At 42.8% G+C, this 23776-nt stretch overlaps 1 protein-coding gene across 2 annotated transcripts in view; it reads right to left on the bottom strand.

Annotated features, from left to right (window-relative positions):
- Positions 1–23776, bottom strand: part of LOC118400417 (serine/threonine-protein phosphatase 6 regulatory ankyrin repeat subunit C-like) — a 45028-nt gene that overhangs the window by 17880 nt on the left and 3372 nt on the right. The window contains exons 4-27 of one of the 2 annotated variants that reach the window (XM_035797266.2): positions 23602–23672; positions 23191–23391; positions 22887–22974; positions 20376–20518; positions 19981–20193; positions 12697–12775; positions 12291–12405; positions 9904–9986; positions 9547–9664; positions 9367–9435; positions 9099–9239; positions 8957–9016; positions 8414–8525; positions 7824–7895; positions 7296–7497; positions 7037–7124; positions 6762–6879; positions 6308–6527; positions 6079–6166; positions 4072–4155; positions 3812–3957; positions 3486–3568; positions 1023–1105; positions 690–781 (exon numbers count right to left, since the gene is read on the bottom strand). In XM_035797266.2, coding sequence (XP_035653159.1) covers positions 690–781; positions 1023–1105; positions 3486–3568; positions 3812–3957; positions 4072–4155; positions 6079–6166; positions 6308–6527; positions 6762–6879; positions 7037–7124; positions 7296–7497; positions 7824–7895; positions 8414–8525; positions 8957–9016; positions 9099–9239; positions 9367–9435; positions 9547–9664; positions 9904–9986; positions 12291–12405; positions 12697–12775; positions 19981–20193; positions 20376–20518; positions 22887–22974; positions 23191–23391; positions 23602–23672 — 2769 coding nt within the window. Of the gene's footprint in view, positions 1–672; positions 782–1022; positions 1106–3485; positions 3569–3811; positions 3958–4071; positions 4156–6078; positions 6167–6307; positions 6528–6761; positions 6880–7036; positions 7125–7295; positions 7498–7823; positions 7896–8413; positions 8526–8956; positions 9017–9098; positions 9240–9366; positions 9436–9546; positions 9665–9903; positions 9987–12290; positions 12406–12696; positions 12776–19980; positions 20194–20375; positions 20519–22886; positions 22975–23190; positions 23392–23601; positions 23673–23776 lie in introns of both variants that reach the window. The other variant, XM_035797267.2, reaches the window with a different exon arrangement.

Genomic DNA, 23776 nt, shown 5'->3' with positions numbered 1-23776 from the left:
GTAACTGACTTGCCTAGTTAAATAAAATAAAAAATATGAAAAAAATCCATACTACGACAGTAAATATTGCTCCTCCGCCTGCCGCTAATCTAGCAGGCTTGTAGGTGCTCATGCATGTGGCTAGTCGAATGCCAAACTCTTCATTGAGACAATGCTGAAACATCAATCCATGGGCGAGTCAGTGCCACATTGTCATTTGTGCCGAAATCAAAATGAAAGAAAGGTTATGGTGTGAATTAAGATTGAAATTACTTATCATTAATGGTGTGCTCATCAGTCCACGTGCACCTTTTTTTACCCAAATTGTATTAAGTCAAGTTTTACTGTGTGAAGTTTCAAATGCATTCCATTATTAAATGTGCTAGGTATTTTTGCAATTTTTTTTAGCACACAAACCATTTGATTAACAAAATATTTAAATCCGTAGTCTTCCTCAAATGAAGGGCATGATGACGGTTCTCAACTCGCGGCTCGGACACTTCATTCAGGGAAAATTGAGTTAGTCATGAGTTAGCCTGCCCTGGAGCCGGTTAGTTCTGAAGGATTCATTGCCATAGAAATGTACCTGGCTAAAAGGTGAGCCACTTTCGTGGTACCGGTTATCCCGAGTTGAACTCAGTTAACGAAAGTTACCTCGTACGTAGGATAGGGCTCTGGTCTTTTTTCACTAACCGACACTGGTGACTCACCCGCCTCATCAACAGCCATCACGGCTGCCCCCCGGCTGAGCAGCACCTGCACCACCGTAGCCAGACCATTCCTCGCAGCGATATGAAGGGGCCTGAGGAGGAAGAGGGGGAGATAAGGGATAGACAGTCAATAGACCACCTGGGTAAACAAATCGCTAGGTTATTACATTGTTAAACAGCCCCAGCTTCAACTCTAACTTGTCCCAACTCATGGAGTTAGGAGTCACACAGTTTGAGAGTTGGAAAGAGCTGAGTGAGAGCTGAAGCTGGGGTTTTCTACAGTGTTGAACAGTGTCATTAATGAAAGGCTGAGTAGCTGAGATGATGGCTCACATTTGCAGTGCACCGTTTGTTGCATTGATGAGGGAGGGGTCACTGATCTCTCCCAGGATTAACAGGGCACACATCTCATGAGCCTGCCGGAGAAAACACATTAAGTAAGTAAGCCTTGTCCAAACCAGAAAGGCTCCTGCTCCATGGGCCAATCTTCTGTCCCTGTAGCGTGAGACAGCTTGATGTACCAGTTCCCCCTGGACACTACGCCAGTCTGTCGCCAGGAAACACTAAGATTGGAACATCTAGTACTCTGATGGTTAAACTCAGATGGAAACACACATGCTATTTCCCTGCCACCTAATTTGTGAATTGGTATCAACAGAAATACAAATGGGCAATCTAATGGATAAAGCACTTTTTCCAATGATATGTGGATATATCATCACTTTGACTGATGGTTTCCTGTAGAGTTGATAGAGGCCAGTTTTTAGATAACTTGTTGTGTATTTGGCTACAGTGGGTGAGAATTCTAAATAACAGAGGGTCGTGTGTCAGCTAGATATATGATGGAGTGTCTTGCCTTGCTGCGGGACTTGAGTGACCGAGTGAGTGAGTAGGGATGGGCATTTTAAATGTTTTTATTATTCGAGTACTTGCACAATTTTCTTTGAGCACCCGATTGAGTATTATTTTTAGAACACAAGACCCGCACCGGAAAATAATGTGTGCATTTATCTACAGGTAACTGACAAATAATGGAAACACTTGAGTAAATGAGGGATACAAAGTATACTGAGAGCAGGTGCTTCCACACAGGTGTGGTTCTTGAGTTAATTAAGCAATTAGCATCCAATCATTCTTAGGGTCATCACAGATTATACATTATATTGACTAGATATTCAAGTGGCCACTCTAACAATGAAAAGAAATGTCTTCAAAAATGTAAGATCAGGTGGGACCACTCAAGCCAATGACAGAACAGATACACGTGTGATCAACAGGCATGTTATAAAAGCTGCGTTTCAAACACAAAACACACTCCCTCCTCTACTTAAGCCCTTGGGGGAATCCCCACGGCCATCTTTGCCGTCGGTCCAAACAATTAGCCAAGCAAGGGAAATTGGCAACGTAAGCCCCTCAACCCTCGTTTGTGATCGAGTGTGCAAGTGTACAATAAAGTTCACTACGGGGCCTGAAACTCCACATAATTCAATTCGCAATGATTGTAAATCCGCTAAGAAAAGTTAGCCAAAACTTAAAACCAACATCAATATGGAGAAGTCAACATACCACTAAGTAAAAAATAATGTAAATAAGTTAGAAATTGTGGTAAAACACGTGTCAAAAAAGTAATGTTTAGTTAGCTTGCGCATACAACTTTCCCTGACATTACACTTATACATGGATATGTCCCCATAGGATGACAATGCCCCCATCCACAGGGCACAAGTGGTCACTAAATGTTTTGATGAGCATGAAAATGACATAAACCATAAGCCATGACTGTCTCAGTCACTTATGGGAGATTCTGGAACAGCGTCTTAGACACCCTTTTCCACCATCATCAACAACACACCAAATAATGGAATTTCTCGTGCATCAATAGTGTTGCATCTTGTGATGGGAAGAAAAATTGATACTTACATATCTGGATATATATTTTTTTTTACAAAATATCGTATCGTTTTGACAATATCACAATATTATTTTTTACACTAGTTGACTGTACCCTCCACCAAAACGTCAAAGTTTGTTCTCTATCTTTTTAAATAGGGAGCCAATTGTTTTCAGCACTTTTGTTTCCATGACTGATCAAAACTCTTTTTATCATGGCTCTCTCTTTTCCCTCTGTAGCAGAGCAATGTTTAGAACATCGAATCGATGTATTGTTGTCTTCATTCTTGGCTGTGTGCGGTTGTCTGTGCCTCCCCGCAGGAGGCCTTTTTCTAGGCAGTCATTGTAAATAAGAATTTGTTCTTAACTTACTTGCCTAGTTAATTAAAGGTAATAAAATGAATAATGCCATACTTGGCATTCTGCCATAATCAGTTTAATATTGAATAATTAGTGTGCATACTCAATTATTCCAAAATGGCAGCTCGTTGTTGGAACACATATTTCCCTACTTCAAATCAACCAGAGAATGTAGCTTGAGTATGTATCCCATCCATTAGATACGTTTTTAATAGGCATTTATTTCTGAGCGCAAGTGAGAGAGACAGAGGGGAAAGGGAATTTATGGAGAAGAACTGTGTGACGCTTGGCTTGGTTTCATTTTTGTTGTGCCCCGGAAAAGCACTTGTAAAAATGAAAACACCAGGGTCAAAGCAAATTAACGTTGTCTTAAAGACCAAAAAATAAATACATTCGGGATAAAATGTCATTTGCACATTACACCAAATTGTAAAAATAATAAAAATATAATCTCTGGTTAAAGATTGAGTTTTGACATGCGTTTGAGTACTCATGCCTATGAGTGAGTGAGTGAGCGAGTGAGCGATCAAGCATGCGTGCTCCCACCTTGCTGCAGGCCAGGTGAAGGGCGGTGTTGTCGTTGACATCCAGCAGGGTCAGGTCTGCCTTGGCCTGGTGCAGCAGGACCTCTGTTGGGTTAACACATCTCTAACAATTACACAATCATCGGTATCATCATCATCATCGTTGTTAAGCTGCAGAACAGTCCACAACAAGCTTCCTCCAGTTGCTATAGTCACTATCAGTTCATAAATACATGTAATAAATTAATATAAAATAAAACAAATGACATATCAAACTCATAAGACTAAATGTTCAGTTTTCATATTTACTGGATCAATGATCACATTTCCTCATCTCTGGTCACTCACCGACGGCTGCAGTCTGTCCGTTGTTGGCGGCAACCATCAACGCGGAGTGTCCGGTGGTGTCCACCGCATTGACCTCTGCCCCCTGAACCAGGGCCAGCTGCAGCCCGGCCACACTCTCTGAATAGGCAGCTGCGTGCAACGGGGTCCTTCAGGCACAGCCCAGGTCAGCCACAACCAGGCAGCCAGGCAGACAGACAGGCAGGTAAGCAACACTGTACGAAAATGCATAGGAAGAAACTCAAAATAAACATGACACGCACCTTCCTTTGGCATCTCTGATGTTCACCATCTGAGTTCCAACGGTCTCTACCAGTAGTTCAGCAGCACCATCATGGCCATTTATTCTGGAAAGGAGCAAGAAAACATCCTCCAGCTCTCTTATCAAAAAGGAGAGCAACATTCTGATGGATTTAATGCCAGAGCTGATCAACTGATAGAAGAATACAGAAACCAGAAGTAGTGCCGTTTGATTATAAATGCACTATGCATTATGTGGGTTGAATTGTGTAACAGAATAAAACAATAAATAAAAGTATTATGATGGTAGTGACTGCCCATTACTACTGATCACTTATTTACCATAATTTATTCACATGACTTTAATAAAATATTTCAGTTGTGTATATTACATTTATTTTACAAGATGATTATTATTTAATTCCATCATCTCATCTCTATAGAGCTGCAGTATATGCTGTCTGACAAAATCTTATTTGAGTAGTTCTTCAAAGTAAATAAGGCATACTTTTGAGACTGCTGAATACCAACTATCAATCACTTAAAGTTTCCCAACTCCGGTCCTCCAGTACCCCCAAAAGTACACATCCAAATCTCGAGCTTTGATAACAAAATAGATCAGTTGGTGAAGCACTTGCGAGGCACAGCTGAGCATAAGTTAAAATAATTCGCTTTTTTATTTGACTGGACTGATGGTACCTGCATCTCATGGTCATGGTGCTTTCAAAACAACTGGGAACTCTGAAAAAAGGAGGCCAAATCAGGATGTCTTTGAACTTCAGGTCAGGAAGTCGAAGTTCTAGAAAGATGCCAGAGTTTCCGAGTTGGATGACCATTCAAACCGATTTTTCCCCAGTCGGATCTCGTTTTTCCCCCTATAGTTCCCAGTTGTCTTTAACGCACTTAAGTTGGAAATGTCAGAATTCACAGTTGTTTTGAACAGGCATTAGTCTCAGTGGAGTGAGGGAGAGAACAGCAGAGGGTCCACCTCTCACCGGTCCCTGCTCTTTCTTCCTTTCCTCTGGGTGAGACTGATCAGAGAGAGGGGACAACGTCTACCACCTGATGTTCAAACTGAAGTCGCACTGCATCTGCCTCATGCACAAATTCATATTATTCCTATGACCAGGGAAAGTGGAATTCTCCTCCATATTCAAATAGCTGCTAATAATAATAAAAATGCAGGGCTATCGATAGACTTGGCTACTCATTCATTGCAGTTAGAGTGGCAGTAGAGAGAGAAGCGCGCTGTGTTTGTAATAGTGTTGAATACAAAGTGCTGACAGTGATGAATACAAACTTAAACATGAACTCACACATAAAAACAGCAGCTCTTTGCTGTAATCTTTGACAGTCTTTCTGTGGTCATGGTTTTAAAAGTTATTCAATCTTACGTAGGCTAGTATCAAACTTCACTGTGGCCGTGGAAGCTGCAGGTAGCTCAAATCACTATGCCTGTCCGATTGAGTAGGTGCACTCAATCTAGCCACAGATCTCCCGGTCATCCAGGTAGGCAGAGTTTGTCTTTTCAGACAAATCAATAGTTCAAAATGGGAACACTTTGCCTACCCGGTGCACAGGGCTTCTGATTGAAATACACCTCTAGCCAACATCGCAACACGGAAAAGAGAAGGGAAAAAAAGAGCTGATTGCTTTATCGTCGGCTTTTCTACACAAATGTTTGCTGATTGACTGTGATTGACTAGGAATGCATTGAAGATCGACCAGTCTATCGTGATTGACTAGGAATGCCTTGAAGATCGACCAGTCTATCGTGATTGACCGGTTGGAGACCACTAATGTTGAATACTGGCCTGTTGGAAACTACAACTCCCTACTACTGTGCACAGTCCAGGTTTGATCTGATTTCTAAAAGAGAAACTGCAGTGAGAAAATGCACATTGAGCTCACAGAAAAAAACTAAATGGAATTAAAATAATTGAACAGATGTTGGTCGATAAATTAGCAACATTTCAGTTAATCACTCAGCACTACCTAGAAAGGCAGGGGGAACCAGTCGTGATACTCACAGAGCACAGTGCAATGGGGTGAAGGGGTTTCCTTCCTGTATGCTAAAAGGTTTGTGGTCAAGAAAAACATCCAAACAGTCCTCGTGCCCTGAAAGAGAAAAAAAATGAGTCAGACAACGGTTCACAGTTTAGGAGCAACGAGTTCTCTCCATGCCAGAAAGCCAAATCCTATACTTTGTGAGTTATTCACCAGGGTTATTTGTAGCCCCTCCATGAAGGCGTGTCTCACCGTGGTAGGCTGCCCAGTGGACGGGGGTGTATCCGCTGTAGTCCAACAAGGAGTCCAGGGGGTCGGTGCTTGTGGCACCCTGCAGCAGGCTGCGCAGGAGCTCCATGTGGCCGCAGGAGGAGGCCAGGTGCAGGGGTGTGCGTCCCCGGGACTCCCTGCACAGAGCAGAGGCCCCGTGCTCGAGCAGGGCCGACACACAGTCCTCACAGCCCATCGCCGCCTGGAGGAAGAGACAAAACAGTTACAGAGGATGAACCCATCACTGCCAAGAGGAAGGAAGGACAGAAGGAGAAAAGAGAAAGGAAAGAGAAGAGAGAGCGTGCCGCGAGACGGAGAGAGTGCCGTGAGACAGAGATAGCGAAAGAGAAGAACAGATGAAAGGCATAAGTGTTTCAAACCACCACAGTAGGTTGGGCAAGGTAAGACATTATATACACATGGTGGAGAAACTCACAGCTCTGTGTAGAGCAGTGCGGCCTCTCTTGTCAGCGGTGTTAGCCCCGGCTCCCTTCTCCAGCAAGATGTGGACACAGTCAGTGTGACTACCCAGAGCTGCCAGCATCAGAGCCGTCCTACACACGCACAAGGTTAAACAGGGAACACTCTATTAGAGCATTGTTGTAAAAAAAAATGAAAAAGAAAAGCTGACATTGTAGGAAACTAGAAAATCCTCTGTCCTTCCATTCTAGTGGGTGCACATAATGGTCAATAAATGAATGAGTCACTCACTGTCCCTGTATGTCGACAATATCGATGACGTCAGCCTTCTCTCCTCGGTTGACCAGCATGAGTAGACAGTCTGTTTGGCCGTTGGAAGCTGGAGGAGGTGAAGGAGACTGTCAAATTTTGAGACAAGCACATACAATGAAGAGCAGAGAGAACACAACACAGAGAGGAGTGAAAATATGAACGTGTGCTCAAACATATACAAACACCAAGAGGATGAGAATCCAACAACCACCCAATAGAGTGCAACATACACACACACCTGCGACATGAAGCGGGGTCCACTTGCGGCGGCGCTCCTTGAGGTTGCAGGAGGCCCCGTGGGACAGCAGTACCTCCACGCACTGAGTATGTCCCCGCTGCGCTGCCAGGTAGAGGGCGGTGTGCCCCCCCGCGTCCCGAACATCCAGACTCACCAGCGTCTCAGACAACACCCCCAAAGCCTCACAGTGACCATTATACGCCTGGATGAGGGATAAGGGCAGGGAATACAAGACTGTGAGAATGGCAGTGGGTCACTGTGTTAATAGGATATTTATTTCACTCCAACTTCAAAACCATCACCTCATAAAAGTGTGAGAATGGGGGTCATGCGGATAAATGTGTCAATGAATTGGGTGACTGTGTTAAATGGATAGTTCACTCCAACTTTGAACTGGCACTGTAGAACAAAGAGAGGGCCGTAATAAAACTAATGTAACAGGCTAATCAGAAGTTAAACCAATAGACAGTACAATGAAACAGAACGTCGGCCAGAGGAAACGAGGCTAAGCGGGTGTACTGTACTCACGGCTAAGTGCAAAGGGCTAACTGGAACACTGCTCTCCACGTCTCCCAGACAGTTGAAAGACATCTCCAAGAGCTGGGGAACAGAGGGACAAAGGGAGGAGTTTGCAACCTGTACATACCATTTACTAAGATCACTGCACTTCCCAAAGGAAGCCAGAAAACGGTACACATTCATCTGAGTTTATCCCTCTCAAGTGGAAGCAACAGTAAATGCTGTACCGACACTTTACCAACAGCCAATCTCAACACTTAAAAAGGGGTGGCTGAAAAGACAACTTAATTACAAAGGCCATTACCAGTTCCAAAGCCTTACATTTCAGAACCATTTTGAAGTACAACTTTAGATGTATCTCAATACTCTAAATTGATATCTTTTACTCTTCTTTATCTGCACTGATCTGAAATCAACAGCCTAGTGAATGCAATATGGTTGGATGTCTACTAGGACTTTGCAGTCACTTGTCCTGTTGTTTCATAGTGCAGACGAAGACGAGGAGGGTAAGCCCCTATTGAAAAGACACCATGATTCGGTCTCATCTTTCCCGGTATGTCTGTAGCACGCACACACTGGTAGTCCCTCCTCCTACTCACCAGCTCCAGGTTCTGCTTGTTTCCGTGGGCTGCTGCATAGTGGACTGCGCTGTAACCCTTGGTGTTCCTCAGAGCTGGGTCAGCCCCATTATCCAGCAGATACTCTAAACAACTACACATACAAAGGGGGAGAGGACAGACATGTTGGTTATGTCAACCAACAAACTGTTGGATACACAACTACATTAACACAGAGAATAACGGTGAAAGGTCAATCAACAAGCCGTCAAATACATGGGCAGGTTAACCTTAACTGCAAACCATTGCCAAAAATAATACATTTCTAAATGGTTCCCATCTTCTGAGAAAGAAAAATGTCAGGGCTTGGTTAGACTGTTTCTATCAAACATAAGACATGCAGACTACATTTTTTATTTTTTCTGCCTTTATTTAACTAGGCAAGTCAGTTAAAAACAAATTCTTATTTTCAATGACAGCCTGTTCAGGGGCAGAACGACATATTTGTACCTTGACCGCTCGGGGATTTGAACTTGCAACTTGCACTCTAACCACTAGGCTACCCTGTCATGGTATGGGACTTACAAAAAGGCCTCCTTGGCCCTCTCCTCACTATGGTGTCCAACTGAGTAATGTCTGTCCACTCTGAAACAAAAACAAGATGTCAGTCAAATTTTGGTCTGGTATCGTTTAGCCCCCCCCCGTGTGTGTTATCTGTGTGTCTCACCGGCGGAAGGTCTGCGAGGCAGCGGCATAGTGCAGGGGGCTGCAGCCCTTCTGGTCCAGCTCGTTCACCTCGGCACCAGCACTCACCAGGGAAACCGTGCACTGGTAGCTCCCATTCGCCGCAGCGTAGTGCAAAGGAGCTCTGCCATGGGAGACGGGAGAGAGAGAGGAGAAGTCACACACAGGAGAAGAGAATTCAATAGAATTCACTGAATGACAAAAACATTGCGGGGAAAAACACATTTTTGAATTCTAGAATGAGACCACACCTTCCCAATGTGTCCTTGTTACTCAAGTCGGCACCACTGCTCAACAGCAAGTTAAGACATTCAACGTTTCTGCCATCAAAGAGAGAACAGAAATACAAATTAAACGATTTTACAACCACTACCAAAAAGCTCACTCTTCATTCAAAATGTGTGTGCACGGGTATGGGTACGCGCGCTCACCCTCCAGAGGCAGCGGCGTGCAGGCAGGTCCTCCCCGAGCTGTCTGGGGTGTTTATGTCAAACCCGGCTGACAGCACGTGCTCGTTGCTCAGAGATGATACAATGCTGTACAGCTGACCTGCAGAAAGCACAACACAAAACGGGAAGTGATGTCATACGTGGTGACCACATTGGTCTGTTTCCTAACATGACACTGAATGAGGAAAAGCAAGAAGTGAAAGAATGTGTTGTATGTAAATGCCCTCTCACATTCTATCTGATAGAGAGAGCACTACTTAGGTCAATTTGAATGTACACCTCCATGAAACTTGATTAGTTTCAATCATACAGTTTCCATGGCTGTGTCTAAAGGCTTACCTGAAGAGAGTAACTTGCGACAACAGTCTGAAAACCCGTAGAGCACAGCCAAATGCAATGGAAACATCCCATTAATCCCTTGCCTAGAGAGAGCAAGGAGAGCGATAGAGGAATATATGAGACCGGGAAGGAGATAGTGCTGACAGCAGCTTCTCAAATATGTAACACACAATGAACAAAAACACTGTTCCTTTGGAAAGTATTCAGACCCCTTGACTTTTTCCACATTTTGTTACGTTACAGCCTTATTCTAAAATGGATTAAATACAACCATTTCCTCAGCAATCTACACACAATACTCCATAATGCGAAAACAGGTATAGAAATTTTAGCATACATGTAAACAAAAAACAGAAATACCTTATTTACATAAGTATTCAGACCCTTTGCTATGAGATTTGAAACTGAGCTCGGGTTCATCCTGTTTCCATTCATCATCCTTGAGATGCTTCTACAACTTGATTGGAGTCCATCTGTGGTAAATTCAATTGATTGGACATGATTTGGAAAGGCACACACCTGTCTATATAAGGTCCCACAGTTGACAATCCATGTCAGAGCAAAAAACAAGCCATGAGGTCAAAGGAATAGTCTGTAGAGCTCAGAGACAGGTTTGAACCAATCAGGCCTTTATGGAAGAGTGGCCAGATGAAAGCCACTCCTCAGTAAAAGGCACATGACAGCCCACTTGTTTGCCAAAAGGACGCATAACATGAGAAACAAGATTCTCTGGTCTGATGAAACCAAGATTGAACTCATTGGCCTGAATGTGAAGCTTCACGTCTGGAGGAAACCTGGCACAATCCCTACAGTTAAGCATGGTGGTGGCAGCCTCATGCTGTGGGGATGTGTTTCAGAGACTGGGAGACTAGTCAGGATCAAGTAAAGAGAGATCCTTGATGAAAACCTTGCTCCAGAGCACTCCAGACCTCAGACTGGGGCGAAGGTTCACCTTCCAAAAGGACAACAACCCTAAGCTCACAGTCAAGACAACGCAAGAGTGGCTTCGGGACAAGTCTCTGAATGTCCTTGAGTGGCCAGAGCCCAGACTTGAACCCGATCTAACAACAGAAAAATAGTGCAGTAACGCTCCCCATCCCACCTGACAGAGCTTGAGAGAATCTTCAGAGAAGAATGGGAGAAACTCCCCAAATACACTTGTGCCAAGCTTGTAGTATCGTCATACCCAAGAAGATTCGAGGCTGTAATTGCTGTCAAAGTTGCTTCAAGAAAGTTCTCAGTAAAGGGTCTGAATACTTATGTAAATGTGAAATTACATTTTTTTATTTTATATATTAGCAAGAAAAATATAAAGAACAGTTTTTGCTTTGTAATGATGGGGTATTTTATGTAGCTTGAGAGAAAAAAATGATTTAATCAATTTTAGAATAAGGCTGTAACCTAACAAAACATGGAAAAAGTCAAGGGGGCGGAATACTTTCCAGAGATGCTGTATGAACGAAACATGCAATAATTACAAAGATGTTACTGCGTTTAAGTTCATATGAGGAAATCAGTCAATAGAAATCAATTCATTAGGCCCGAATCTATGGATTTCACGACTGGGAATACAGATATGCTCCTGTTAGACACAGAAACCTTTAAAAAAATGGACCTCACAATGGGACTTAGGAGCTCGTCACAATATTTCTGTGCATTCAAATTGCCATCGATAAAATGTAATTGTGTTTGTTGTCAGTAGCTTATGCCTGCCTGCCCATACCATAACCCCACCACGGGGCACTCTTGACAACGTGGACATCAGTAAACCACTCGCCCACATGCATACACGTGGTCTGCGGTTGTGAGGCTAGTTGGACGTGCTGCCATAGTCTCTAAAATTATGTTGGTGGCAACTTACGGTAGAGAAATTAACATTCAATTTTCTGGCAACAGGTCTGATGGACATTCCTGCTGTCAGCATGCCAACTGCATGCTCCCTACAAACTTGAGACATCTATGGCATTGTGTTGTGTGACAAAACAGCACATTATAGAGTGACCTATAATGATGTTGTTTAATCAGCTTCTTGATATTCCACACCTGTCAGGTGGATGGATTCGCTTGGCAAAGGAGAAATGCTCACCAACATGTATATAAACAAAAGTTGTGCACAACATTTTTGAGGAAAACTCAGCTCATGAAAAGTGGCACCAACGATTTACATGCGTTTACATGCGTTTATATTTTTGTTCAGTGTAGGAGAGATTTGAGTTTTGCTGCTAGTTTTGTTGAGAGGTCCATTATGTTGCATAAGTAATGTGAGAGCTGATCCTCTGAAATGCAGAAGAGACATTCTGCTTTTGCCATAAAGAACGTCTACAGTGGATTTCTGTGTCTGTTCCGTCACTCACCTGATTGTGTGTGTGTGTGCGTGTCTCTCTCACCTGGCCGTGTCAGCACCATTAGTCATCAGGGTGCTGATCAGCAGCTCGTGGCCGTGCTTAGCAGCAACGTGAAGAGGAGTATTGCCATATTTATCTACACAGTCGATCTCCCCACCTGCACACAGAGGAGAGAGGGGAAGTGGTCGGGACAGAGGAAAATTGCACAATATTGTTTTTGACACAGCTATGAGAAGCTATGTGGCTGTTGGAGTTGGTGGTTGCTATGGGCTGGTGGGGATGAGTGTTGGGTATGTTTGGGTGGTGCACTTCAATAGAAGTTTGTTACCCAAAATACTGCAGGCACTTTTCACAAACACCCTATCATTGTGTAGTGTGTGATAATGTTGTATTAATTTTTATAATATTGCAAATATTACTATTATTTTGGATGTGTGTGTGTGGTTACCGTTTTGGATAAGGATTTGGGAGCGAGTGAAGCGCCCGTGAATAGCGGCCATGTGCAAAGGACTCTTCCCTTCTTTACTCTGAGAGAAAGAGAACACACAAAAACAGTTCATTGTTAGGTAAATAATTAAGTTATCTTAAACCTCTGTTGACTGAGACCGCGTCCCAAACGGCATTCCATATACACACATATAATGTACTAATATTGAGTTGCACCCCCTTTTGCTCTCAGAAGAGCCTCATTTTGTTGGGGCATGGATTCTACAAGGTGTCAAAAGTGTTCCACAGGGATGCTGGCCCATGTTGATTCCAATGCTTCCCACAATTGTGTCAAGTAGGCTGGAGGACATTTGGGACGGTGGACCATTCTTGATACACACGGGAAACTGTTGAGCGTGAAGAAAAACGTTGTGCCTTGATGACACCTACTACCCTACAAAGTTCTACGGCACTTAAATCTTATGTCTTGCCCATTCACCCTCTGAATGGCACCCATACATGTCTCAAGCTTAAAAATGTTTTTTTTTTTTTTAAACTTGTCTCCCCATCATCTACATTGATTGAAGAGGATTTAAGTGACATCAATAAAGGATCTTAGCTTTCAAATGGTTAGTCCATGTCATAGTAAGAGCAGGTGTTCCTAATGTTTTTTACACATTGTGCTTGTGCATATACACTACCGGCGTACAGAGACCCATTATCAGCAACCATCACTCCTGTGTTCCAATGGTACGTTGTGTTAGCTAATCCAAGTTTATCATTTTAAAAAGGCTAATTGAAAGCCCTTTTGCAATTATGTTAGCATAGCTGACAACTGTTGTGCTAATTAAAGAAGCAATAAAACTGGCCTTCTTTAGACTAGTTGAGTATCTGGAGCGTCAGCATTTGTGGGTTAGAGTAAAGGCTCGTCAACGGCGAAGAGGTGATTCCGGGATGCTGGCCTTCTAGGCAGAGTTGCAAAGAAAAAGCCATATCTCAGTCTGGCCAATAAAAATAAAAGATTAAGATGGGCAAAAGAACAGAGACACTGGACAGAGGAAGATTGGAAAAAAGTGTTATGGACAGACGAATCTAAGTTTGAGGTGTTCGGATCACAAAGAAAAACACTCACGAGATGCAGAAAAAATGAAAAGAAGCTTGAGGAGTGCTTGACACCATCTGTCAAGCATGGTGGAGGCAAAGTGATGGTCTGGGGGTCCTTTGGTGGTCATAAAGTGGGAGATTTGAACAGTGTAAAAGGGATCTTGAAGAAGAAATGCTATCACTCAATTTTGGAGTCCAATTCCATACCCTGTGGACAGCGCTTAATTGGAGACAATTTCCTCCTACAACAGGACAATGTCCCAAAGCACAGCTCCCAACTACGCAATAACTATTTAGGGAAAAAGCAGTCAGCTGGTATTCTTTCTATAATGGAGTGGCCAGCACAGTCACCGGATCTCTTGAGCTGTTGTGGGAGCAGCTTGACTGTATGGTGCGTAAGAAGTGCCCATCAAGCCAATCCAATTTGTGGGAGATGCTTCAGGAAGTATGGGGTTAAATCTGGTTAAATCTCTTCAGATTACCTCAACAAATTGATAACTAGAATGCCAAAGGTCTGCAAGGCTGTAATGGCTGCAAATGGAGGATTCTTTGACAAAAGCTAAGTTTGAAGGACACAATTATTTACATTTTTAAAAATCATTATTTATAACCATTTCAACGTCTTGACTATATTTACTATTCATTTTGCAACTCATTTCATGGAAAACAAGGACATTTCTAAGTGACCCCAAACTTCTGAACGCTAGTGTATATACAGCGGGCTCCAAAATTACTGGCACTGGCAATGCACAAACAATGCTTAAACAAATATAAACAATATAATTATTGGGATAAAATCAAAATACCAACATGTAAGAAATACTGTACTTTATTAATGTTTCAATGGAACCAAACAAAATTATTTATTGATTTAATTAAAAATCTATGTCTTCCCAAATCATGGTTTCACAATTAATGGCACTCTTAAAGATTATTGTAAATAACATCTACCAAAATTAAACCACAAATTAAACTCCATGTATTTAAGTTTATCTAAGTCTTAAGGAACTATATTGAGCCATTACATCACTTCCTGTCTCACTAGGGCATCAAAATGAGGTAACAGCCATGCAATATCCCTTTGTCATCCAACACTATAAAGAAAACAATAGAACTGTCAGTTCAAAACAGACAGATGGTCGTAGACTTCATAAATCTAGAAATGGCTCCAAGAAGATCCACAAACAATTGAATATACCACTGAGCACTGTCAGGGCAATTATTAGAAAATTCAAAAAGACATGGAACAGTTGAAAACCTCACGGGTAGAGGACACAAATACATTGGAGGATGGTGAGAGAAGCAACAAAATCCCCAAGAATCACTGTGAAAGAATTGCAGGCCTTGGTGGAGTTTTTGGGTCACCAGGTTTCAAAAAGCACCATCAGACGCCACCTCCACATCCACAGGCTCTTTGGAAGGTTTGCCAGAAGAAAGCCCTTAATGACCCCAAGACACAGACGCAAGCGCTTGGAGTTTGCCAAACATCGTTTAAATTATGACTGGAAGAAGGTGCTCTGGTCAGATGAGACCAAAATTGAACGTTTTTGTCAGATACAGATTTGCATGTTTGGCGTCGAAACAGAGATGCATACAAGGAGAGGCACCTCATACCCACGGTGAAATATGGAGGGGGGGCAGTGATGTTTTGGGGCTGTTTTAATTCCAGAGGTCCAGGGGCACTGGTTGAGATTGATGGCATAATGAATTCTACCAAGTATCAGGCAATTTTGGCTGACAATCTGGTTCCCTCTGGCAGAAGGCTGGGACTTGGCCTTAGGTGGACTTTCCAACAAGACAATAACCCGAAACATACCTCAAGATCCACACAAAAATGGTTCTGTGACAACAAAATCAATGTTCTGCCATGGCCATCTCAGTCGCCGGACCTCAATCCAATCGAATACCTGTGGGCTGAGTGGAAGAGGGCAGTTGATAAAAGCAAACCCAATAATGTGAAGGATCTTGAAAGGATCTGCATAGAGGAATGGTCCAAAATCCCTCCAAATGTGTTCCATAACCTTGTCAAACATTACAGGAAAACACTCCATGCTGTTATCCTTGCCAGAGGTGGTTGCACTAAGTACTAAATGAGGAGCGTCAATAATTATGAAACCTTGAATTTGGTTACATTTATTTTGTATTAAATAATTGAATGATTTTGGTTGTTTCCATTGAAACATTAATAAAGTACAGTATTTCTCACGTTGGTATTTTGAGTTTCTCTATAATTATATTGTTTATGTTTTTTTAAGTATTGTTTGTGCATTGCCAGTCAGGGGTGCCAGTAATTTTGGAGCCCACTGTACATACACACACACACAGTGCATTCAGAAAGTATTCAGACCCTTGACTTGAACATTTTTGGTTTCGTTACAGTCTTATTCGGAAATTCATTAAAACGACAAAGCAGAAACAAGTTTAGACATTTTTTGCAAATGTAAAAAAAAAAATACAACAGGAAATACTACATTTACATAAGTAACCAGACTTTTTACTCAGTACTTTGTTTAAGCACTTTTGGCTGTGATTACAGCTGAGTCTTCTTGGGTATGACGCTACAAGCTTGGCACACCTGTATTTGGGGAGTTTCTCCCATTTATCTCTGCAGATCCCCTCGAGCTCTGTCAGGTTGGATAAGGAGCATCGCTGCACAGCTATTTTCAGGTCTCTCCAGAGATGTTACATCTGGTTCAAGTCCGGGCCACTCAAGAACATTCAGAGACTTGCCCCAAAGCCACTCCTGCATTGTCTTAGCTGTGTGCTTAGGGTTGTTGTCCTGTTGGAAGATGAACCTTAGCCCCAGTCTGAGGTCCTGAGTGCCCTGGAGCAGGTTTTAATCAAGGATCTTTCTGTATTGCACACTGTTCATCTTTTCCTCATTCCTGACGAGTCTCCCAGTCCCGGCCACTGAAAAACAACCTCAAAGCATGATGCTGCCACCACCATGCTTCACCATAGGGATGGTGCCAGGTTTCCTCCTGGTGACGCTTGACATTCAGGCCAAAGAGTTCAATCTTGGTTTCATCAAACTAGAGAATTTTGTTTCTCATCGTCTGAGTCTTTAGGTGCCTTTTGGCTAACTCCAAGATGGTTGTCCTTCTGGAAGGTTCTCTAATCTCCACAGAGGAACTCCGGAGCTCTGTCAGAATGACCATCGGGTTCTTGGTCACCTCCCTGACAAGGTCTCTTCTCCCCGATTGCTCAGTTTGGCCGGGAAGCCAGCTCTTGGAAGAGTCTTGGTGGTTTCAAACTTCTTCCATTTGAGAATGATGTAGTCCACTGTGTTCATGGGGACCTTCAATGCTGCAGAAATGTTTTGGTACCTTTCACCAGATCTGTGCCTCGACACAATCCTGTCTCAGCTCTACGGACAATTCCTTTGACCTCATGGCTTGGTTTTTGCTCTGACATAAACTGTCAACAGTGGGACCTTACATAGACAGGTGTGTGCCATTCCAAATCATGTCCAATCAATTGAATTCACCACAGGTCAAATCCAATCAAGCTGTCGTAACATCAAGGATGATCAATGGAAACAGGATGCACCTGAGCTCAATTTCGAGTCTCATAATAAAGGGTCTGACTACTTAAAAATACAGTTAATTTGTAATAGATTTGCTCAAATGAACAAAAACCTTTTTTCGAAATGTCTTTATTATAGTATTGTGTAGATTTGTAAGAATTTTAAAAAATCCATTTTAGAATAAGGCTGTAAAGTAACAAAATGTGGAAAAGGGGAATGGGTCTGAATACTTTCCAAATGCACTGTATATACAGTACCAGTCAAAAGTATGGACACACCTACTCATTCAAGGGTTTTTCTTTATTTTTTACTATTGTCTACATTGTAGAATAACAATAAAGACATCAAAACTTTGAAATAACACGAAATTAAGAGGTAACCAAAAACGTGCTACAAATCTAAATATATGTTATATTTGAAATTATTCAAAGTAGCCTCCCTTTGCCTTGATGACAGCTTTGCACACTGTGGCATTCTCTCAGCCAGCTTCATGAGGTAGTCACCTGGAATGCATTTCAATTAACAGTTGTGCCTTGTTAAAGGTCCATTTGTGGAATTTCTTTCCTGCGTTTGGGCCAATCAATTGTGTTGTGACAAGATAGGTAGGGGTGGTATACAGAAGATAGGCCTATTTGGTAAAATACCAAGTCCATATCATGGCAACTCTAATAAGCAAAGAGAGTCCACTTTAAGACATGAAGGTCAGTAAATCCGAAAAATTTCAATAACTTTGAAAGTTTCTTCAAGAGCAGTCGCAAAAACCATCAAGCGCTATGATGTATCTGGCTCTCATGAGTACTGCCACAGGAAAGGAAGCCTCTGCTGCAGGGGTTAAGTTCATTAGAGTTAACTTCACTTCAGATTGCAGCTCAAATAAATGCTTCACAGTTCAAGTAACAGACACATTTCTACATCAACTGTTCATAGGACACTGTGTGAATCAGGCCTTTGTGGTCAAATTGCTGCAAAGAAACAGCTACCAAAGAACTCCAATAAGAAGAGACTTGCTTGGGCCAAGAAACACGAGCAATGGCCATTAGACTGGTGGAACTCTGTCTGTTGGTCTGATGAGTTCGAATTTGAGATTTTTAGTTTCAACTGCAGTCTTTGTGAGACGCAGAGTTGGGTTCCCACCGTGAAGCATGGAGGAGATGTGATGGTGCATTGCTGGTGACACTGCCAGTGATTTATTTAGAATTCAAGGCACACTTAACCAGCATGGCTACCACAGCATTCTGCAGCTATAAGTCATCCCATCTGGTTTGCGCTTAGTGGAACTATTATTTGGTTTTCAACAGGGCAATGACCCAACACACCTACAGGCAAAGTAAGGACTATTTCACCAAAGAGAGTCATAAAACAGATTCTCAATTGGATTGAGGTCTGGGCTTCGACTAGGCCATTCCAAGACATTTAAATGTTTCCCCTTAAACCACTCGAGTGTTGCTTTAGCAGTATGCTTAGGGTCATTGTCCTGCTGGAAGGTGAACCTCCTTCACAGTCTAAAATCTCTGGAAGACTGAAACAGGTTTCCCTCAAGAATTTCCCTGTATTTAGCGCCATCCATAATTCCTTCAATTCTGACCAGTTTCCCAGTCTCTGTAGATGAAAAACATCCTCACAGCATGATGCTGCCACCACCATGTTTCACTGTGGGGATGCTGTTCCTGGGGTGATGGGAGGTGTTGGGTTTGCGCCAGACATAGCGTTTTCCTTGATGGACAAAAAGCTACATTTTAGTCTCATCTAACCAGAGTACCTTCTTCCATATGTTTGGGGAGTCTCCCACATGCCTTTTGGCAAACACCAAATGTGTTTGCTTATTTTTTTCTTTAAGCAATGGCTTTTTTCTGGCCACTCTTCCATAAAGCCCAGTTCTATGGTGTGTACGGCTTAAAGTGGTCCTATTGACAGATACTCCAATCTCCGCTGTGGAGCTTTACAGCTCCTTCGGGGTTCTCTTTGTTGCTCCTCTGATTAATGCCCTCCTTGCCTGGTCCATGAGTTTTGGTGTGCGGCCTTCTCTTGGCAGGTTTGTTGTGGTGACATAGTCTTTCAAATGTTTAAATAATGGATTTAAATAGTGCTCCGTGGGATGTTCCAAGTTTCAGATTTTTTTTTTTATATAACCCAACCCTGATCTGTACTTCTCCACAACTTTGTCCCTGACCTGTTTGGAGAGCTCCTTGGTCTTCATGGTGCCGCTTGCTTGGTGGTGCCCCTTGTTTAGTGGTGTTGCAGACTCTGAGACCTTTCAGAACAGGTGTATATATACTGCGTTCATGTGACCCTTAGATTGCACACAGGTGGACTTTATTTAACTAATTATGTGACTTCTGAATGTAATTTGTTGCACCAGATCTTATTTAGAGGCTTCATAGCAAAGGGGGTGAATGCAAGCACCACTTTTCCGTTTGAAATTTTAGGAATTTTTTGAAACAAGTTATTTTTTCCATTTCACTTCACCAATTTGGACTATTTTGTATATGTCCATTACATGAAACCCAAATAAAAATATATTTCAATGACAGGTTGTAATGCAACAAAATAGAAAAAAAGCCAAGGGGGTGAATACTATTGCAAGGTAATGTATATACACATTTGTGCACTATATAAGGAATAGGGTGCCATTTGCGGTGCAACCAATCCCTTTTTTCCCAGCCTACTCGAACTGACCTGCACGTTGACATCAGCACCGTTGTTAACTAGCAGCTCGAGGCAAAGCGCCCCGTTGGTGGAGACAGCAGCCAGGTGCAGCGGCGTGCAGCCGCGCTGGTTTGGCTGGTTGACGTTGGCGCCTCGGTTCACCAGCTCGTTGGCAACCGCCTCCTGGCCTGTGTAGCACGCCATGTGGAGCGCTGTGTTCCCAAAAGTGTTGGGCTCGTCAATCTGACGCAGAGATAAAGAGAAGGTAGAAATTACACAACAACTAGAGATTATGGTGGGTTTGGGGATGTTTTTTATCTCCAGACCATATAACAACAAGCACATTTCAACAATAGGAAACCACCTGACACATGGAGTGACCATATGATGGTGACCTGATGGAGCCTCACTCCCTGACCCCTCACCTCTGACCCCAGCCGCAGCAGGTACTTGACCACCTCGATCTGGCCGCTGGCAGCTGCGGCGTGGAGCGGGGTATAACCTCGCTTGTCCCTGCACATGGCGTCCGCACTCCGCGACACCAGTAGCTTCACGATCTCCAGATGCCCTGAGGGAAGAGGAGACAACCATACAATCATGGAACATATACAGACACACACAGATAGGTTAATGAAATCATTTACATTACATTTACATTACATTTAAGTCATTTAGCAGACGCTCTTATCCAGAGCGACTTACAAATTGGTGCATTCACCTTATGACATCCAGTGGAACAGCCACTTTACAATAGTGCATCCAAATCTTTTAAGGGGGGTGAGAAGGATTACTTTATCTTATCCTAGGTATTCCTTAAAGAGGTGGGGTTTCAGGTGTCTCCGGAAGGTGGTGATAGACTCCGCTGTCCTGGCGTCGTGAGGGAGTGTGTTCCACCATTGGGGAGCCAGAGCAGCGAACAGTTTTGACTGGGCTGAGCGGGAACTCAAGTCAATCTTCTGCTTGTGCGTGAGGATATGTGATTCAGCAAAGATTCTCTTATCTTTGTAGAGTGTATTTGGAAAGTATTCAGACCCCTTGACTTTTTCCACATTTGGTTACGTTACAGCCTTATTCTAAAATTGATTAAAAAATAAATAAATCCCCTCAATCTACCCACAATACCCCATTATTACAAACCGAAAACAGGTTTTCGTACATTTTTGCAAATGTATTAAAAATAAACAGAAATACCTTATTTACATAAGTATTCAGACCCTTTGCTATGAGACTCGAAATTGAGCTCAGGTGCATCCTGTTTCCATTGATCATCCTTGAGAAGTTTCTACAACTTGGAGTCCACCTGTGGTAAATTCAATTGATTGGACATGATTTGGAAAGACACACACATGATGATATAAGGTCCCACAGTTGACAGTGCATGTTAGAGCAAAAACCAAGCCATGAGGTCAAAGAAATTGTCCGTAGAGCTCCGAGACAAGATTGTGTCGAGGCACAGATCTGGGGAAGGGTACCAAAAAATGTCTGCAGCATTGAAGGTCCCCAAGAACACAGGGGCCTCCATCATTCTTAAAATGGAAGAATTTTGGAACCACCAAGACTATTCCTAGAGCTCGCAGCCAAAAGGCACCTAAAGGATGCAGACCATGAGAACCAAGACAGACCAAGAGTGGCTTCGGGACAAGTTTCTGAATGTCCTTGAGTGGCCCTGCCAGAGCCTGGACTTGAATCCGATCGAACATCTCTGGAGAGACCTGAAAATAGCTGTGCAGCGACGCTCCCCATCCAACCTGACAGAGCTCGAGAGGATCTGCAGAGAGGAATGGGAGAAACTCCCCAAATACAGGTGTGCAAAGCTTGTAGCGTCATACCCAAGACTCAAGACTGTAATCGCTACGAAAGGTGCTTCAACCAAGTACGGAGTAAAAGGTCTGAATACTGATTTCATTCATTTATTTAAAGAAAAATAGCAAACATTTCTAAAAACATGTATTCTCTTTATCATTATGGGTTATTGTGTGTAGATTGATGGGGAAATGTGTTTTATTTAAATAATTTTAGAATAAGGCTGTAACATAACAAAATGTGGAAAAAGTCAAGGGATCCAAATACTTTCCCAAATGCACTGTATATGAAGATGCCTTGATGGGAAGTCTAGAATGCAAGTTGATTTGTAGATCAGGGAGTCTGCTCAGTGCACAGTGCCTTTGCTCAGACCAATGAGAGAAGTGTAAGTGACCTCATTTAATGCGGCTGAATTACCTGACGCATGAAAAAAGTGAAGACCGGACTTATGGAAACATGAAATGCCGGGACAATTTTATAAACGCATCTGTAAAATTAATTATGCTAGAAATTGTGGTGGAAATGCCTTTATGCGCAAATATTAATATAATAACCATCATAATGAAGTAAACTTGGAGTCACGCAATATGTTCTGTGGTCCTCCCACTACGACTCGGGAAAGCATGCAGTTTATTAGGCTACAGATGAAATAAGTTATGATGAACTTCACAGGAGGTGAAAGTGCAAGGTGATGAGCTTGATGCTCCTTTCCAAAAAATATTGAGGGTCTTATTCTGGTGACATGATGATCGATGCTTGACTGTCATTTGACAAATAAAAATAATATTGCTCTTATCCATAAGAATATGCGAGCTGTTGGCTAGAGTGCATGTGCCAAGACCAGAGTGGGTACATTTGCTACAGTTCTTGAGAAAATGCCATGGAAATCCATTTAACTTGTATTTTTTCATTCGATACATGGGAATTTAACAGCAAAAGTTATTTTTATATGCACAATGTCATCACGTACAGCCTTTAATCTGCAAAAAGTCTGTTTGATGGAAACATCTCTGGAGGGAAAATGCCCATATTTTTCTATGCAGATTTCAGAATATTCGCATTCAAATCTGTCGCAAATTGGATGGAAACCAAGCTACTTTCAGGAAATGTGTTCGTTCTAAGGTCCCACCCACCGAGGTATGCGGCCCAGTGGATTGGCTGCCTCTCCTTCTTATCGCTGGCACTCAAGTTTGCCCCTTTGTTGAGGAGCAAATTCACCATCTGGAAACAGACAGGAGATAGTGAGTTAAAACCAGCACACTCAAGACACCTTTCTGAGTAGAGGATGAACAGTTAATCACCTAGGCTACGTCTGAATTGGCACCAATCCCCTATATAGTGGACCCTATGCGGGCCCTGGTCAAAAGTAGTGCACTATATAGGGGATTGGGTGCCATTTCAGTGTTACTCATAACCCTCCACCCTATGACCCCTAACCTCCACGTGGCCACTGTGTGCTGCATGGTGCAGAGCTGTCCTGCCGGAGCGGTCTGCTACGTTCAGGCTGCTCAGCTTGGGGATTAGGGCCTCAGCGCAGCGTGTGGCCCGGTTCGCCGCCGCTACATGCAACGGCGTCTGCCAAAACTTATCTCGCAGATTGACCTCCGCATCCTGCTTCAGAAGCAGCCCCACAGCCTTCTGGGAAAGACAGAAGGAGAATAAATAAAAAGGATGAGGAGTGTGACTATCACTGACATTCATATAGATACTCATTCAAGAAAGGAGGTGATGGGTTATAAGTATGCAAATTAATTTCAAAAGCTGAGCAATGCTATTAAGACTGATGAGGAATTCAAGTGAAATGACTGTAGAAGGATTTACATATAATACTTAGCATCATGGTCTTACTTCATTCCGTGAGGCAGCTGCCCGATGCAGGGGTGTCAGCCAGCCTTGATCCTTAGCATTAACACTAGCACCTGAGAGAGCGAGAGAAAACTCAAGTCAACCATTCTGTAGCTTTCAGCTCAACTGCACATTCAGCTAATCACAATGCCCCTCAGATCTCAGATGGTCAGTGACA

Source organism: Oncorhynchus keta, chromosome 21, assembly GCF_023373465.1.
Source record: "Oncorhynchus keta strain PuntledgeMale-10-30-2019 chromosome 21, Oket_V2, whole genome shotgun sequence".
NCBI lineage: Eukaryota > Metazoa > Chordata > Actinopteri > Salmoniformes > Salmonidae > Oncorhynchus > Oncorhynchus keta.
This window is presented reverse-complemented; position numbering and strand designations above follow the sequence as displayed.